General features: G+C 51.9%; 2 protein-coding genes across 5 annotated transcripts; one reads left to right on the forward strand and one right to left on the reverse strand.

Moving 5' to 3' along the window:
- The first annotated feature begins 1,532 nt into the window (after positions 1-1,532).
- On the forward strand, positions 1,533-4,267 carry NUDT17 (nudix hydrolase 17). Its single transcript, XM_072644626.1, has 8 exons — positions 1,533-1,791; positions 1,990-2,176; positions 2,477-2,502; positions 2,709-2,801; positions 3,080-3,178; positions 3,346-3,482; positions 3,632-3,781; positions 4,052-4,267. The coding sequence occupies exons 1-8, from the start codon at positions 1,600-1,602 to the stop codon at positions 4,098-4,100; spliced, it is 933 nt and encodes a 310-aa protein (XP_072500727.1). The 5' UTR covers positions 1,533-1,599; the 3' UTR covers positions 4,101-4,267.
- On the reverse strand, positions 4,164-14,819 carry PIAS3 (protein inhibitor of activated STAT 3). 4 transcript variants are annotated; one of them, XM_072644615.1, is made up of 14 exons: positions 14,593-14,819; positions 10,196-10,616; positions 9,663-9,747; positions 9,335-9,385; positions 8,688-8,778; positions 8,264-8,398; positions 7,950-8,055; positions 7,658-7,731; positions 7,346-7,506; positions 6,945-7,078; positions 6,648-6,816; positions 6,236-6,369; positions 6,001-6,038; positions 4,164-5,410 (listed from the first exon to the last, which is right to left on the reverse strand). In XM_072644615.1, the coding sequence occupies exons 2-14, from the start codon at positions 10,611-10,613 to the stop codon at positions 5,144-5,146; spliced, it is 1,863 nt and encodes a 620-aa protein (XP_072500716.1). In that variant the 5' UTR covers positions 10,614-10,616; positions 14,593-14,819; the 3' UTR covers positions 4,164-5,143. The 4 variants fall into 4 exon arrangements, with proteins under 4 accessions (XP_072500716.1, XP_072500715.1, XP_072500713.1 ...); XM_072644614.1 differs by having other exon boundaries at positions 6,236-6,387; XM_072644612.1 differs by lacking the exon at positions 14,593-14,819 and adding an exon at positions 13,916-14,017 and having other exon boundaries at positions 6,236-6,387.
- Between the last annotated feature and the right edge of the window lie 3,448 nt (positions 14,820-18,267).

Here is an 18,267-nt window from a genome sequence, read left to right on the forward strand (position 1 = left end):
ACAGTGGAGTAATCTGCCATTTCCTTTTACAGATGAGACTGGGACAGGCTTGGCGACTTGCCCAAGGTCATATTGATGGGGTTCAGACTCTGGGAGCCTCCTTGAGCTCCCCTTGAATCTTCCCACTTAATCTGGCCTTTCTTACTCAAATCTAATCTTCCCATTTGTTTGGCAGTCTCCGGAAGCCCATGGGCTTTTCATTATCACAGTGCTCCGGTCTCTGTTACACCCCCATTCCCCAGGCTGCTGACCACTGCCATCAAGATCTGTACTCATTCCCATACCGCCCCTATCAAGATCTCTGGATTGCTCCACCTGCTTCCCACCCAAGCCCTCCATTGTCTGATATCTCCTGATTGCCTCCAGCTGTTTCCAACCCTTGACTAGTCATTCCCTCTTTGGACTTCTCCTCAAGACCCTCCCTAAACCCCTCCTTCCATCACCCTAGACTACCAGACTACCCCTAGATTCCTCCTATAGGCTTTTCTGTATTTAGTTCCATCTTACCTCCATGAAGGTGCTCAGATTCAATCCAGCTCAGACTCTGTCTAGCTGAGATTCTATCTGGCCCTCTTGTGAATACAAGCGTTACAAATGCTTAGGCTCCTTAAGAGCCAATCCAATTTGGCAAATCTTTAATAAACTTTTTCTTTGGCTTTAAGAAGGTTTGAGTCGAATTCATTCGAGCAGGACCTGGTGTGTCGGTATTTTGGGGTCCCCAACACCCCAAACCTCATCAATATAACTAGTAAGTGTCTGAGGCTGGATTTGAACTCAGGAAAATGAATCCAACACTATCCACTGCCTCTAGCATACCTATCCCTTATATGTTCTACAAGAGTAAGTAGCCTCTTGACCACGTGGTGCCCACGTGGAAAAGTGCTGAGCACAATCTCTTGCCTTTGCCCATGCCTTAGAATGTTCTTGTCCATGTCCTCTTGAGATGCTTGTCTCCCAGCCTCAAGGGAAAAGAAGAGGAAATGTGTACATGGCTCCAGGCGCCCACAAGTGGCCTTTCCCATTACCTGAGTTGACTTCTCCCCCCTAGGTTTTCATCTCTTAAAAGGGAGTAATAAAGCACCTACCTCACCCGGTCACTGTGAGGATCAGATGGAAAGAGCTTTGCCAGCTTCAAGTGTCATACAAAAGCCAGCTATTGTTAACCAATCAATCAAAATGCAATTATTCAGTTCCTACCACAGGCTAGGTACTGGAGATACCAAAACGGAACGTTCCTCGAGGCTCTCAAGGAGCTTCCATTTTATTGGGGGAGACTTCGTGCCCACATACAAACACATGTCAGGATGTATGTCGGGTCACCCGTGATTCTAGGGAGCTTTGGGGGAGGGGTGGGAGTCCTTCCACGGCGCACAGTAGGCGCCTACTCTGTGCGAGTGAAATGGCAGTGGCGCCAGGGCCCCGCCCTCCGTCGGCAAGGAATCACGTGGCCGGCAGCCCGGCCAAAGCAGGCGGGGGCAGGGCGCCCGGAGGCCGGCTCCTTACGCCGCCCACGCCCACCGGGGGGCGGGGCCTGTCTCGGCTCTCCCGCTGGACTGGCCGCCAGGGGGCAGCGTGAGCCGCTTCCCGGGGCGCCTGGCCATGGCGCAGTCCCGCGTGCTCCTCCTCCTCTCCGGGCGCCGCGAGCCCGCGGGCTTCGCGCGGAGCGTGTGCGGCCTTCTGGGCCTGGGGCCTGGCCCGGGGCCCTGGCGGGTCTATTGCGGCCTGGAGCGGGGGCGGCTGCTGCTCTCTCGTAGCTCCTTCTCGGGGGCCACGTTGCAGCTCCCGCTGCAGGTCCGGCCGGCGGGCTCCTGGGCGAGGGGGGGCGGGGCAGGCGGGGGTTGGGGGGCGTAGAAGAGGCTAGGGGTCCGGAGCCTAGGAGGAGGGGGAAAGGGAGAAGGTCTGGTGGGCCTGGGGAGGGGACAAGGGAGGGATCCGGAGCCTGCAGAGAGCCCCGATGTCCACGGGCTTCCTCCCCCACCCCCCCCGCAGCGCTCCCGGTTCTGCCCGTTTTCGGCCCTGGAGCAGCAGCCCCCTGGAGCTGCGGGGCCGAAGCAGCCGCCGGACCGAGGAGTGGACTTGGGGGTGGCTGTCCTCCTGCAGTCCCGTGACCACACTGTGCTCCTTACCCGGAGAACCTCGAGCATGCACACGGCCCCCAACCTCTGGGTCCCCCCAGGTGAACCCCATCTTATCTCCAAGCCCAAAAAATGGAGTCCGACCCGCTGGGAAACCTCTCCCCAGGCCCTCGTGCCTTTCCCAGCCTCATGCAGCACAGACGCACATTTTCAGTGGCTTGGATGCCCAATCACGGGGGCCCACGGGGGGTGGTGTGGAAGTGGGGCGCGGGTTAATGGCAGGGACCCAGGCTCTTCTGGAATTACAGGATTTGGGTCTCCCTGTGCATCAGGGGAAGAGGGGGAAAGGGTGAAGGGGTCCCAGACTAGGGCACACAGTCACTACCCCATTGTCATTGTAGGTGGACACGTGGAACTGGATGAGGAGGTAACTACAGCTGTTAAGCCTTGCACTTGGAGGGATAAATGAATGCCTCCTATCCCGGACCACCCCTGGTGGCCCTGAAACAATTGCACTGGAGGGGGCGGAGGAGAGGGAGGAGGGAGTCCAGGACTTGGTGTGGAAAGAAAGGCAGCTGCCTCTTCCAGATGTCAGCTTTGGCTGGCCACCTGACTGTTTTCTCTGACCTCCAGCTGCTGGATGGGGGGCTTCGAGAGCTGTGGGAGGAGACAGGTCTGCAGCTGCCCCAAGACCAATACTCTTGGTTTCCTCTGGGACTATGGGAGGTGAGAAAAGACCCATCACCACCAACCACCACCACCAAGCACAGAATCAGCCACCTGCCCAAGGGAGAACGGTTCAGTGCACCCACCCACCCCATTTAAATACTTCCCTTTGGACCAAGGCCCCAGTCTACAGCCCAGGTGTCTTTTCTTCCAATAGCCTATGACCTTTTCTCTCCATACACCCCTTCCTTATGTTTTGAGTGCTGAGAAGCATTTGGGGATGGGAGATCCTATGTGGATCCAGGAAGTCTTCACCTGCTGTGTTCCCCCATCTTTAGTCTGCCTATCCCCCCATGCTGAGCCAAGGCCACCCCAGATATCACCACATCGTTCTCTATGTACTGGTGACTTCCCAGGAAACAGAGCAGCAGCTACAGGTATGGTTGACAGTGGGGTAAGGGTAATCGGGGAAGTTGATCTTTGAACAAAAGCCTAGGCAGTGGAGAAAAGCTCTCTCCATGTGCCCCCAACAAAGGCCCTTGGACAAATGTCTGGTGAGCCTGCTGTGAGGGAAGGCCACTGAAGGTGAGTGTCTGACCACCAGGAACGGATCCAGCCAAACCCTGAAGAGGTCAGTGCCTATGCCTGGCTGAAGCCAGATGTACTGGAGGCAGTAGCAGCCTCTGAAGATGGACCAGAGATGACTGAACCTCTCCTTCAATACCTGCCGCCCTTTGTTCAGTAAGTATGGATCACTCCCACCAGTCTGCCTGCTTGGGTCCATGTATGCTCACCCTATTATAGTCTCTTGGTCATTTCTGGGAAAGGCCATGAAGACTGATCGTGCTCCCAGGAAACCCAGACCCTGACCTGTGTCCCTTTTGTCCCAGGGCAGTGGAGCTTCAGGGAGATGTGGTCCAAAGCCTGGACCTGCCTGTGTCTACCCTGCTCCGGAAGTCTCTGAACACAAGGAAGAATGAGGAGAGGGTCAGTTTGGGAACCAAATTTGCTGTTGGTCTATGGCTACAGCATCTGAAAAGGTAAGGGAAGAGAAATGTGTGCAGGTCTAAACTGGAGGGCAGGGCAGAACACTGTTAGGAGAAAGGGGAAGGAGCCCTGAACTCTGGACCATGATTTGATTCCAACACCTACTAACCTCATGATCATTCTTACCTTCTTCCTCTGTAAAATAGAGATACTAGCAGTACTTCCTCATAGGTGAGGAAAATGCTTTGTAAACTCTCTTAAGTGCTATACATCTGTATACAGGAGGTAACAATTTCCTTTTTGTCCTGTTATTCTGACCTTAGGTCCTCAAAGTTTCACACACACCCCTCCCCAAAGCCAGAAACAGAATAAAACTGAAAATCAGATGCCAACCCTCCTCAGCATCATCAAGAAAGCCAAGTAGATGCGGCACTCTCCATTTCCCTATGGACATACATAGGATTCACAACCTTTATTGTCGGTGAGAACATTACTACAACTTTGGAAATATGAAATTAAATTAAACAAAGGTCATAAAAGAGGGAAGGATAAATTTGGGGGAAGGAGGACTGAATGTCTCCCCCTAAAGGTGCAGAATGAGTTCCATGACCATAACTCTAAGACTATGATCCCACTGGAAACTCAGGCCCCAGGATAGGGAGGCCTTGGGGAATTGTCATCCACTTAAATATATTTATTTATTTATTTATTTATATAAATAGAGAACCAGGCAACAGGACAAAACCCTACCTCCTCTCCTATCCCAAACCTTAGAGAGGCAGAGGAGGTAGATCTCCTCATCTCATCCTCAGTCAGACTGAGAAAAAAGCAAGGGTCATCTTTGGAGTTTTTTGGTTTCTCATTTATGTACAAAAAGCTGCAAGTGAAAATAGAGATCTCAGGCCCTTTGTCTCTCCATCTATCTGTCCCATATGCAGAAGGGGAATGAATGGACATAGAAGAAATGTTGGGTGTATTGAGGAGAACCAATCAAGATCTCCCATCCATCCACCCACCAGCACTCACTCCACCCTGCCCCCACTTCAGCTACTCCAATCTAGATCTGAGACTCACAGAGCAGAAGGGGAAAGGAAGAAAAGAATGGAAAACCATCCAGGCCCGACACTTAGGCACAACTCTTACATCTCCCTGCCCCTTCTTGGCTTACATGCCTCCATCTGAAGAGCATTTCCAAAAATAAACCCAAAATGTCCTTTTAAAGAGGTTAAACATTAACCCTTTAGGTGCTAGCCCTGCCAGGCAGAGATGGGGCCATGAGCACAGGTCCATGAATTTCTGGTTGTAGCCTCTGCCACAGCCCCCATGGAAATCAGTTCATGGGGCTGAGGGACAGGGCTCCCCTGCTGTCCCCACTAAGTGCTGCAGGTGGGTGTGGAGGTCCAGGTTCTAGAGCTTCAGTCCAGGGAGATAATGTCTGGCCGGCAGCCAGTCAGGGAAGAACCTGGAGGGAGGGGTCCCCCATGTCCATCCCTCAGGGCCCCCCCAGGGGCAACAATGCTGCTGACTCGGCCAGGAGGGGGTGCTGGAGGAGAACCCCGGTGAGAGCTCCCCAGCACAGGGGCCAGTGGACCCAGGAAGTGGGAAGGTGTGCCCCGGTACTGGAAGAAATGGCCAACAGTATCCTGCTCATCTATGGAGGTGATGACCGAGGGACTGTAGTGCTGAGGGGAAATCGGGAGAAAATATTGAAGACTTCACCCTTCCCCCCATCTCCCATCTCTCAGACACTTCCCCCATATTCCCTCCACATTTTACACATCCCAGAGAAGGCTGACTAATCCACTTAAGGGTTTTTCTTTCAAAAGACCTGCTCACCAAGGATGTGTGAACATTTATCCCCAACTACAGACATCCCACTACTTCTATCCCCCTCCAGCGTGGTAGGCGTTTAGAATGAATGGAATGTCTGAGCATGAGAAGAGTGTGGCCTCGTGTATGCGTGGGAGGAGGAAGGTAGGAGGTTGAAAGAACTCTGGGACCAAGTGGATTGGGATATCTGGGTTCTAGCTCCAGTCCAACTAGCCACCAGACCTTCTGAGCCTCAATTTCCTGATCTGAAATTGAGGAATCTTGGCTCTAAAAATTCTGTTACTTAGAACCCCAAAAGGAAGTAACTCATCCCATGTGGCCAAAACGGATGAAAAGTGGGCTCCTCACAGCCAGAGCAAATCCCTTGGTAAGAGTTAGAAAGAAAACCTCTAAGACGCTACAGAGATTGGACATTTTGGTGGAAGGGGAAACGAGCTCTTACCTGACTCTCATTCTGAAAGAAAGTAAATAAGTCCAAACCTAGGAGGAAACAGGGAAAAAGAAAATTCAAAATCATTCTGCATCTGCTGCTTATGATTTCCCAGCTGTGGGGATTCCCTGAGAAATTATAAGCTATCTGAGCAGCAGGAGGTACAGAGATCATTACCTAATCCCAAGGCAATAAAAGGGCAGAGGGGGTTGTTACGGAAGGACCTATATTTGGGTCTGGGTCATACCCTGGATTTCGGCCCCCAGTGGAAAGGCTGGTGGATATTCTGGAAGAGGGAGGCTGGACAGAAAGTCACTGCTCAGGGTACCCATAGCTGGGCTCCGGAGCACAGATGATGGCTGATGACTGGTAGCCAGTACTCTGTAAGGAGAGAGGAAGCTGGGAAAACGAGCCACAGTGTCACCTCCTGGAAACTCTCCCAAAGTCCACCCATCTTCTCTGTGTCCCAAATCAGCCAGGCCTCCATGCCAGCCCCAATCCCTTACCACTACAAAGAAATGCAAGCATATCTTCAGGAGATGATGTGCTGGCCTTCCTTGTTCCCCTGATCCCCACGTCCCCCCAGTGATCTTGGGAGGACTTTTTGCTCTAAGCCCTGTCCTCTCCCCCAACTTCTTTCTTAACCCCATTCTTTGTACCCTTTGCCTCCAGGGGGGCCAGGGATGGCAGCTGAGGTGACTGGACAGTGCTTCTTGGCAGGGGGCAGGTCTTCCTCATCTGAAGAGCTATCAAGCGTCAAATCGATAACTTCAATCTTTTTCTTGGTCTCTGGGGGCTTGCCCTCAGGACCAGGGCCAAAGGGGGGACCTGGAGATATTGGAAGAATACTGTCTCAGGATGGGTGGCATTAGGCCATGACCAAAGGGAGAAATGGTCAGACATCATCCAATCCTAAATCCCAACGAGGAATGAAAGGGGAATCATCCATTACTCACCATCTAACCCATACCCTGGGGTGGGGCAAACCTCTGGTGTTTCCTTCTTGGGCCTCATTGGGCACCAGGATCCATCTTCCATGAACTGGATCTCATCACAGTCAGTGCATGAATTCAGAATCTCCATGAATAATCTGGGAGAAGGAAGAAGGTTATGGAGGGTTGTAAGAAAATTAGGGGATACAGTTGTTAGAGAAGGTTACATCCACCTAGGGCAAGAGAAAAGCAGGAATTTAGGAGCAACATGAACTACCTGAGGAGGGACAGAAACGTGAGATCTCCAGGGTGAGTCTGGCTGGGTGGGGATATCCATACCCATCAGTGCCCAGGCTCTCCCAGGGGTATTCTTGCTGTCCATGTCAAGGGAAAGAAGGGGCAAGTGGGAGCAGAGGTGGCCATACCCATCTATGACCAGAGATTCATAGGGAGCCTTCTTGTCACACACAGGACAAGTCCATGTTGGCTTCTTCTCATTCATCTGCAGATAGAGGGCAGCATCGAAGCTCTGTAGGTGGGCACAGGTGAGGGCCCGGCATGGGACAGCCAAACGCATCTTCCCTAACTGAGGAAAAGCAAGACTTCTCATCACATTTCCTCTATCCAGCTTTCTCCCTTCTGGGACACCTTATCTTGATAAAAAAGAAACCCTAGGAACCTGCTCAGCCTTCTCACCCCCATCCCGTCCCAAAAGTCTATCCTCTTCCAGTACCCACCGGGCACATGAGTGACACCCGCAGGCTTGTAGTGGCCACCTCACTGTCTGGGTCAGCTGTCAACTTCTCCTTGACTGAAATAAGACCAAAGCCAAGATCACAAGATCAGAAAAGTCAGGAGAAGCCCCACAGGCCAATAACAGCAGTAGATGCATCATGATACAGGACTGAGGTCAATAGGGGATCACCCAGGAAAAGTCCAACATAGGAAGGTTTGGGTTGGAAAAGAGTATAAGGGAGAGACTCAGAATCAGTGAGAGAGGAATGGGGTATTTATCTTGTGATAACTCACTCAGTGCCCGAGAGTGGTCTGGATTCCGGATGCCCTTTGCTCTCAGTTTCTGCAGGAGTGTCACTGAGGTCAGCTGCCTCACTAGGTACACCGACAGCGAATAATTCTGGGGAGAATGTCAGTATCTTGTTTCCCCTGTTACCATGGTACTTACTCCCAAAGCAAAGTGGGACCCAGAGGCAATAGGTTACACTAACTAATCCAAAAAAGATAAATCTGCTTCCCTAAAATCTAACCTTCAGCCACTATATGCCACCTCATTCCTTCAGCTTGTCCCACCCAAGGACCCTTCCTGCTGCAGGCACCAAGCTTACCCGTCCAAACTCAGATGACCAGTTGACCACAATAGTATTGGGGACTGTGGCTGAAAGTCGAGCTAAGGAAGTTATGTTGATAGGTCGACTGGGTCTTTTGGGTTCAGCCCCATTCTTGGTTGGGGGAAGATAACCCTAGAGAGAATGGATGGTGGGGAAGGTCAGGGTAGAAGCAGCCCTGATATCTATGTAGCACTTTAGGGTTTGCTCTTGAGACTCACAACCACCATGGGAGGGAGGTTATTACTACATATACACCCTTTTAGAGAAGAGAATCCCCATTTAGAGGGGAGATGGATCTGAAAAGGGTGAGAATGAAGGGATGGGACTGTTAGAAAAATGGTACCACCCAAGGACTGGAAGATTGCAGGGGCAAATTTGGGGTGGGGGTGGGGTGGCTCTCAACCAAGAAGGGGTCACTTACCGGCAGGGGACACAGTTTCCCATTAACCTTGACAAAGAGGTTAGGAGGAAAATAATCTTCCTGGGGACAGCTGGTTTCACAGAGACAGAACCTAATGAAAAATTGGGGGGGGGGGGGGGAAGCCGGGGAGAGAAGGTAGAGAGAAGATACAGGGAGTTACTACCTACAGGTCTAGCTCCTGAGGCTATGAGTCCAGACAGAGGAAAAAAATTAAGGGCCAAACCCAGGAATAAGACTGTTATTTCTTCTCTACAAAGTTCAAAGGAGAGACTCCCTCCTTCCCTTATCCCAAAGGAAAGATTATCTATCCCTGGATAAGGAATGAAAGTCTCCTGAAAACAAGGCCTAGATGATGGGCGAGCAACCATCTGAGATGTGGCAAGAGGGGACATTTTTAATTACACTTTTTTGAGTTAAGTACATGGGTATTTATTTTAAGTCAAGTTGCATGTATCTCACAGCAAACAAGAAAAGCCCCAACAGGACAGTAAACACAGGAGATGGAATTTTCAGACCTCCAGGGTTGCCTTTATATCTCCTCTAAGAGAAGTCACCACCATCTCCACCCATAAGGGACATGAACCAACATTTCCTAGAGTGATGGGGTGAAGGAGGATGAGAAGGATGTCTTCTGGGAATTGTCTCACCTGAGCTGTACCTGTACTGTATAGTCACACTTGGCCCCAGGCAGGACATCCCTAAAACAGAAAGAAGAAAGGAGAGATTGCAGAGTGTGGGGCAGGGGAAAAAGACAGTCTGGCAAGAGACAGGTGGGCCTGAAGATAGCCCAAGGGATGGATATATAGATGGGAGAGAACTGACAGATGAAGGGGACAAATGGGAAGGCAAGTTGGCTAAAGCCAAGTTAGACAGGAAGGTAGATGGCACATCATCAGTCAAGAGATGAGGACCGAAGGCCAAGATGCAAAAACACGATCAAAGACAAGGAGAATCAGAGGAAGGGGGTCCAGATACCTAGAGGCGAGAATCTGCTGCACTTGCTGTGGCGTCAATGCAAAAGTGAAATGAGCTTCCTCAAACCTCTGGCTGTTTGTGGATGCTACGTACACAGAGGAGGGACACAGTTACTGAGAGGGCCAAAGATCAGCCATGAACAGGTACCCCACCCAAGTAAGCAAACCTCCCCTGCTGGACAGCTCAGCCCTCTGAGGCAGCACTTTGGGACAATGGGTTGTTGCTGTTCAGTTGTGTCCAACTCTTTGTGACCCATGGACCATGGCACACCATTGGCCAAGGGGTTTTCCTGGCAAAGATGCTGGAATAGTTTGCCATCTCCTTGTCGAGTGGATTAAGGCAAACAGGAGTTAAGTGACTCACATAGCTAATAAATGCCAAAGTCCATATTTGAACTCAGGTACTCCTGGTCCCAGAATCAGCACTCTATCCCCAACATTGGTTAGCTCCTTATTTAGGATAGGGATACAAAGGAGCATACCAAGCACTCTCAGGGGGTCTACTAGGTCAGACTCAAAGGACTGATTCCGTACCAAGAGTGGTGGGCCGGATGAGTTCCCCATACACATCATAGAAGGGTAGTGGCCTCATCGTGACATCTGGGTGGACTGGCTGGGGCAGGGAAGGGTGGACATCAGCCTCTCGTTTGGGCCCCCCCAATAGGGGTCCTGAAGGAAGAAGGGTGGAGGGAGTCGGGGGCAACGGGCCAGGAGGGACAATGGGTGGGGCTCCAGGGGGCAGAGTCAGCAGGGAGAGCTCTGAAGGTACAAGGGCCTTTCGAGGGAAGCGTCGGCGGTACAGTTCTTTGATCTTCATCTGGACACTAGGGCCACAGCCGGATTTCAGAAGCTGCAGGGCCTTGGTCAGTAACTCGTGCTTTCTCCCACTCTTATTGCGGCCTGCAAAGCCCAGAAGCACCTGGAGCTCAGACACCCGGAAACTCATCACCATGTGCTGGGGAGAGAAATAGCCACACAGGTGAGCCAGAGCCAGGATCCTAAAGGCCAAGACTAACCACAGCCAGGCCTCCTGCTAAGAGGGAGCCCACCCCCTCCCCCAGGCCCATTCCCCACCTCAAGAGAGGGGGGATCATTCTACCATAACCCCTCAAGACTAGACATAAACAGATGCCCATCCTAAAGGAGACCCTTCTGCTGAGGAAACACTTAGGCCCAGAGGAAGAACTTCACATGGTTATGATAGGGGTACAGACTCTGGGAACCTCCTTGAACTCTCCTGGAGTCTTCCCACTTAATCTGGCTTTTCATACCCAAATCTGTTACCCTTAACCTAGACTGGTCCTCCATAGTGTGTTACCTCTGGATTGCCCCACCTGCTTCCCACCTCAGCCCTCCACTGTCAGTTACCTATGGATTGCCTCCAGCTGTTACCCACCCATGATCACATCAGAATCCCTCTCTCAAGATTCTGACCAGTAGTTACCCCAGTCCCATTAAGATCCTCCTTGGACTCCTCCTCAAGCCCCTCCCTTCACCTTAGACAACTAGACCACTGCCCCAGATCCCTCCCACAGTCTTTATGTATATAAGATCCTTCTTGTCTCCATGAAGGCACTCAGATTCTATCTGGTCCACTTGTCAATACAAGCGTCACAAATGGTGAGAGTTCTTAAGAGTCAACCCAACACGGAGGATCTTTAATAAACTTTGTTTTTCTTTGGCTGAAAGAAGGCTTGAGTTGAATTCATTCCAGGGTGTTGGTATTTTGGGGTCCCAAGCACCCCAAACCTCAACATATGGTTCCCTGACCTCAACAACTAGATGGGATAACTTAGGCCTAGAACGACATGACCCAACCCTAAGGGAAGAGGTTAGAATCCCTCTCCCTGTCTCTCCTCACTCACACAGATGACAGAAGTCCACTTCTGGTGTACTTCCTATTCCTGTTTCAACAGGCAGTTCAGTATAAACCTCAAGGTGCGCCCCCCCCCCCAACTTCTCCCACCTAGAGGGAGAATCATACCTCTCTCCCTTTGGTCGCTAACAACAGGCCTAGAAAAGCCAGCATAGACAGAGGAGGAAATAGAACAGCAACTCCCCCTTCTCCATCACCTCACTCCTTCTCTCCCCCACTTTAACTCTAGCATGACCACAAAACTCCTAACCCTTCCCTGAATGTTGCTTTCTCCTGTTGGCTTATTTTTAGATTCCCAGGTCCTCCTCAGTTTTCTGAGAGGTAAGGTAAAGGGATGAGAAAAAAAGAGGAATAAAAGAAGAAGGATGGGCCTAGGTCCTGGAGGAGGGAGGGGAACAGAGAGACTGGAACCAGGTAGTTGGAGGATATGTATGTAATTCCCCAGCCCCCACTTGTGCCTCCTTCTGTGTAAGTAAGTAAGCCTTGGGGCCAAGGCTGCCAGGGAAGGTTTCAATGCCCTTCAAATTCCTTTTCACCTTCAGCCTCATGACCCTACCTTAGGATCTCCCCATTTTGGGGGAAGGGAAACTAAGGCCCAGAGCAGAGGGCACAGAAAACCACAGAACTGATGGAATCCCACCAGGAACTGGTTCCCCCCTTCCTCAAGAGTACAGGACTTTACATCGGCCGGGACCTCCCTTTAACAAAGGGGAGAAGGGTTGGAGCTGTTCCTCTCCCCTGCTGAGATCCAGATGGTAAAGCTCTGACCTGATCTCCCAGTGAGAAGGCTTATGGATGGAGGAGGAAGAGGGAGGGGAAGAACATCTCAGCACAATGGAATCACAAATCCACCAGGCCAGTCCTGGGGCCACTGGCCTGACAGGGAGTACCAAACTGGGATGACAGGACCTCTAGTGGGTCCAAGAAAGCATTGCTCTATTCCAAAAGGAGAAGGGAGTGGAATGTCTGAAATCGAGAGGAGGGGTCCCTTAAGCTTCTGTGCAATATTATCAATCAAATGATAGAATATTGGTAAAACATTTAGCAGAGTGCTTGGCACATAGTAGGTACTTAATCAATCCTCTTCCCTTTTCCTTTTCCTATGTGATACTCTCTGCAGAGGGGGTGGCAGGTCCCACAAGGGAATTACCACTGAGAGACTGACAGCTGTGAGGGATCCCTTAACACCCAACCTCAGTATCTTTCAGGTACCCCTTGCCTCCTATCAACCAAAGGCCAGCTAAATAACTGGAGCACTCTGAGGAACATGACTGCCAATTTCCCCGCCTTTCCTCCCAAACCAGCCTCTCCTATATCACTACCACATGTAGCCACATCTTCTTTTTCTCTATCACCTGTAGATCTTTCTCTTACCTCTAAAGCCCCACGCTGCCATCCTGACACTGGTCCTCCCACGATCCTCGATTCCTTGGGCCCTTACACAGTCTCATTTAAGCACCCCGCATCTTGCCCCCAGCTCTGTCTCCCCTGGATATTCCAGTGCCCTCCTGGAGCCCCATCCCCACCTCTCTTCCATCTCCCACAATTCTCTCCCGATGCCCTCCCACCGCCTATTCTCCACATCTCGGTACCTTTCCACAGCCTCATCTCTACATCCCTGTGACTCCGACAATCTTACGTCTTGCCCTCCCACAGTTGCATCCGTACATCTCTGCCCTCTCCCACCGCCCTTTTCCTATATCTCTGCCCTCTCCCACTGCCCCATCTCTGAATCTCTGCTCTCTCCCACCGCCCCATTTCTACATCTCTGCCTTCTCCCACCGCCCCATCCCTGCATCCCTGCATCTCTGCCCTCTCCCATCGCCCCGATTTCTCCCTGTGCCCTCCCACAGCCCCATCTCCCCCGCCCCCCACTCCCGTGAGGATATTCCTCTCTCCTCCGATGTATGCACTGCCCCGACCTCCCGGGGCGGGGGGAATCTCGAACGAGATAACGTACGAGCAGAGCTCTGCAAACCTCAGGGTGCTGCGCAGATGTCAGTGACGGCGATCGTGCTCTCTCTGCCCAGACCGTGCTGGCTCCCCGCGGCCCCCAGCCCCGCCCCCGTGGCCCTGCCCCCCGCGGGCCCTGCCCCTCCATCCCTGCCCCCGGAGGCCCCCGCCCCTGCCCGGCCCACGGCGCCGGCTCCCCGGGCATCGCCGTCCCCGCTGCCCCGAGCCCGGGACCCCAGCGCCGTCCGCCGCGTCCCTGCCCCCTGGGTTCATCCTCTCCAGGTGTCCTGGCGCCCGCATCTCCCCTGCCGCCCTCGAGTTCAGCCCCCGGGCTGCCCGCACCCCCGCCCCGCCGCTCCTCCCCCGCAGCCCCGCCGCCCGGGCCCGTTGGGCTCGGGCTCCGGGGGATCCGGGGGGTCCGGTACCTTTAACTCGCCCAGCTCCGCCATCTTGAGACATCGCAGGCTCGGGAGCCCAGGCCCAGGGACCGGCGCGCAACTCCCCACCCCGGGGCCGGCCGCAAACATCGCCCGCCCCGCCCCGCCCCGTCCGGCCTCCTCTCCCGGCCTCTCCCCCTCCCATCCTCAGCCCCGCCCGTTCGGCTCCGGCCAGGCCACGGCCTCGGCCTCCTCCCCCTCCCCCACAGCTGGAAGCGCTGGCCACGGCACATCTGGAGCCAAAGGGGCTGGGGGAGGTCGACCCGGAGGGGGCAGCGGAGGTCTCCGAGCCCCGTCGGACTAGACTTGGGGGCAACGAGGCTGGGCCGCGGCGTCCTGGTGGAGGGAGGCTGAACCGGGCGCTCGGACCCGAGACAGACCGAGACCCCGAGGTGATAGGTGCTACTGGCAGCCGGGCAGGGAAGGCTCGGGCGCAGCTGGAGTCACGGGTTCTCGGAATTGGGAGTCTGGATAGCAGGGGCTATCGGGCACTGCAGGAAATCTCAGGGAGTGGGGTCGGCAGATTCCGACTGTGTCTTGGGGGCCTCTGGACTCCTGGACGTGCAAGCCCCCGGTGCCACCCCCATCTTCGAGTTCTGGTTCAGCGTCGGCCGAGGATCTGAGACCTCGGAGCAGAAAAGTTTGGTGCTGGGGGCGGGACTTACCAGCTCTGGCTTCAGGGAGGGGGGGCCCGGGGGCTCCAGGCGCAAGACTAGAAGGTGGGGATGGCCAGAGAGCGGAGTCAGCGGCGCCCCGGCGATCTGCTCCGATCCGATTGGGTCTGGCACTTCGGAAACCGTGCAGAGGAGCTCAGACCGGTCCTGGACTCCGGCTGGGGCCGCCTCCGTGCTGCCCCCTCCGGGACAAACCCGCCCGGCCCGGAGAGGGGGCGGGGCCAAAGGCGGACCCCGGGGTCGGGGGGGGGGGGGCGGGGGGGGGGAGGAATTAACCCCTTCTATTGACAGACGGAGAGTTAAGTCTAGGAGTCTGGAGTTTGGGAGGTAGATGTTCCAGGAACGATCCCCTTCCCTACCACCACCACCCATCCCTTCGAGCTTCGGGGAAAGAGCAGAGATGGAGACCTGAAAACTGGAGTGGGGGAGAGTGTGTCCATAGAGGACTGCACAAGTCACCAAAAAAAGCTCCTTAAAGTCCCATCCCCCACCCCACCCCTTCCACACACCGGATTTCTTACCCTGATTATAATGTATAGGTGAAATGAACAACTCAGTAGATACATAGTTCTAGAGCGGGGAAGAGACTGTAGCAATATTCTAGTAATCCTATTATTCATTTTACAGATGAGGAAACTGAGACCCAGAGAGGCTGTGACTTGCCCAAACTAACAGATGTAGAAAGTATCAGAGGCATGATTTGTATCCCAGACCTATGCCTTATGGGCCCAAAGCCCCAAGCTCATCATCCTACCAAGCTGGAATACCCCTCCTTGGGAAGAAGCCCAGAAAGCTATGATTGTAGGTGTACCCCGACTGTTCCTCCCCCAAATACACACACACACACACACACACACACCTTTCTGAGGCACCAACACCCTCATGGAGGATGACGATGGGGTGGATTAGCGTGGGGAAAACTTAGGTAGTTGGGACCTCCCCTGTCCCCCTTCACTTCCCAGGAGATTGGTCCTTGGCTGACAGATATCAATAACTCTTTCCTTACTGAGGCAGGTGACTGGCTCCATCAGCTACCTCAATCTAAACACCATCTTTAAGAATGATGCATTCATATCATTGAGGGGTGGGAGTAACCAACAAGTATCATAGAATTTCAGAGCTAATAGGAATCACAGAATGCATGCCAGGCCAATTCCACTATATAGTTTATCCCACAGAGGGATCATTTCCTAGCTACCAAATGGTATGCAAAGGAGTATCATAGCGGTGAGGTTCCGTGGAAAATCAGGCTGGATTTGCAATCAAAGGACCTGTGTCTATTCTGTTCTATCTTTGTCACCATGAGGTCTTCAGCAGGTCAACATATCTTTCTGGGCCTCAGTCTCCTCATCTGTAAGATGAAGAAATTGGCCTATTTGTCCACTAAAAGCCCTTCCACTGAATCATGATCAACCCCGACCCCACCTGGGTGGGGTGGTAGGATAGAAGAAAATCTAGCTCACTAGACCCTAAGCCCCATAAGGTTAAGGATAAGTCTTATCTAATGCATAGGTTCCCAAAGTGGGCAATACCACCTCCTGGAGGTGCAGGAATGATAGGGGGGAGGGGAGTAGTCTCCAGTGAGGGGTTTTGAATAAAAGGGGCATTGAATAAAGATAAAGGGGCAATGGAAAGAAGAGAATTTAGAAAAACCATTGCTACGTTTCATCTGTTGTGTATCACAGTTAAAGTCATAGTGATTACATTATTTTCCAAATACACACACAAAATGCAAGTTATGACTGATCATTATTCAAGTCTGCTGACAGGTCTTAACAAGCAAGTGTTGGCAAGCGAGCATGTAGTGCATAGTTGGGAAGTCCAGCATACATTGGCAGGAATATGTTTGTGTAATGACTTGTTTACAATACTATATGGTTACCTGACAAAATATTACATCATCAAAATTTCAATGTAAAAAAAAATTTAAGATCAATTATTAAATTTAAGACGCATCATTTTTTAAAAACAATTCTATTTTCTTGAAATGACACAAACTTTTTAAAACCCATTAATTGGTTAAAGAAAGATTTCTAGGAGGGTGCTGAGTAATATTTTTTAGGGTTTGGGAACCTCTGAAAAGGTAGGTGGTACAGTGGATAAAGTGATGGGCCCGGAGTCAGGAAGACCTAAGTTCAAATTCAACCTCACATATTTACTGAGTGATCCTGGGCAAGTAAGTTCCTTCAACTCTGTCTGCTTCAATGTCTCCATCTGTAAAATGGGGGTGATGATAAAGGCACCTGTCTCTAAGGGTTGTTGTGAGGGTAAAATGAGCTAACATTTGTAAAGTACTTTATAAGCCTTAAAGCACTACATCAGCGCTGTTTAATAAACATTGTGTGGCACCAAACACATTATGTCAATGTTTGTTGAATTTCCCAACCCATGAGGTGGCCTGGGGAAATCCTCCTCCCTTTCCAGATTTTCAGGTTACTTCTTTTTGATTCAACCCTATTCAAGCAGCCATCCTCAAGCACCCTTCCTGCACAGAGCCATGTCCTGCTCCTGCTTTCCCAGGACTGCTGGTCAAGGTGATCTTCCTCCAGCTCACTGCTTTGAATCTAAGGTCTCATATTCACCCCTTCCCTCCCCCCGAGGTAGACACACTTCCTTGACAAGCAGACAAGCAAACTGGGTGAAGAGTGGGATTAACATGCCAAAAAGACATTACCAAAAAAATTGCAGCATCTGAAGATTGTAGGTGTTTATTTTAAAATAAGATGGTGTGATAGGTAGAGGTTGTTTTAGGGTCTGGGACTCAGGGAGAACTAGCACCAGCCCTCTTTTACTGCTTTTATCACTGTTCCTTCCCCCAAACCCCTGAATCCTGGAGCAAGTTTCCAGAAACCCTAGAGAGAGCCAAGAAACCTGGCTTCTATTACCAGGGCCCTTCCTGACTCACTCTGTAAACCTTGATCAGACCCACTCTCCTCCTAAAAAAAAAATATTTTGTCTCCCCCGCCTCAGTTTCTTCCTCCTTTACAGATGATCCCATGACAAAGGATGATAAATAAAACAAACTTTTCCATGTGTAATCAGCAAGAGCAAGAAGGAGGAGGAATTCTATTCAGATGACCACAAGTGAACAGGACCTTTAGCACACTCGTCTTGCAGATGTATTATGTATCTTCCCCAATCCTCCATTCCATTCTTCGCTCCTCCACACCCATTCATGGGAAGTAACATATCCATGGACCACAGGAACAATCCCTGGGGGGCTGATCCAGATTCTGAGCTGCTCCTCCCCCACCCAAATCCTGGAGAAAGGAACCCCCACAGCCTCTCTTCTTCATGGTACCATCTCCTCATTCTTCTCTCCTACTCTCTTACACACACACACACACACACACACACACACACACACACACACACACACACATACACCCCTCCCTCCCATATGGAAATGTTTAAACCTGAGGCTCATGAGCCAAACTACAGGCAAATGAGTTCTGTTCAGCAACACTCTAATCTCCATTCCCCATACACATGCCAGCCAATGTCCCCACTCCACCCATCATCAGCTGGATTCATGTGCCCCAAAGGCTTATGAGAATTGTGGAAAGGGGATTTGGGGGAGACAAGTTCCAAAGATTCCTTCAGGGTCAAACCAAAGCCCTATTTAACCTATCAGATGATAGACCTGGGCCTGTGATTTTATTGCTA

This window comes from Notamacropus eugenii, chromosome 2 (assembly GCF_028372415.1).
Source record: "Notamacropus eugenii isolate mMacEug1 chromosome 2, mMacEug1.pri_v2, whole genome shotgun sequence".
Taxonomy (NCBI): Eukaryota; Metazoa; Chordata; class Mammalia; order Diprotodontia; family Macropodidae; genus Notamacropus; species Notamacropus eugenii.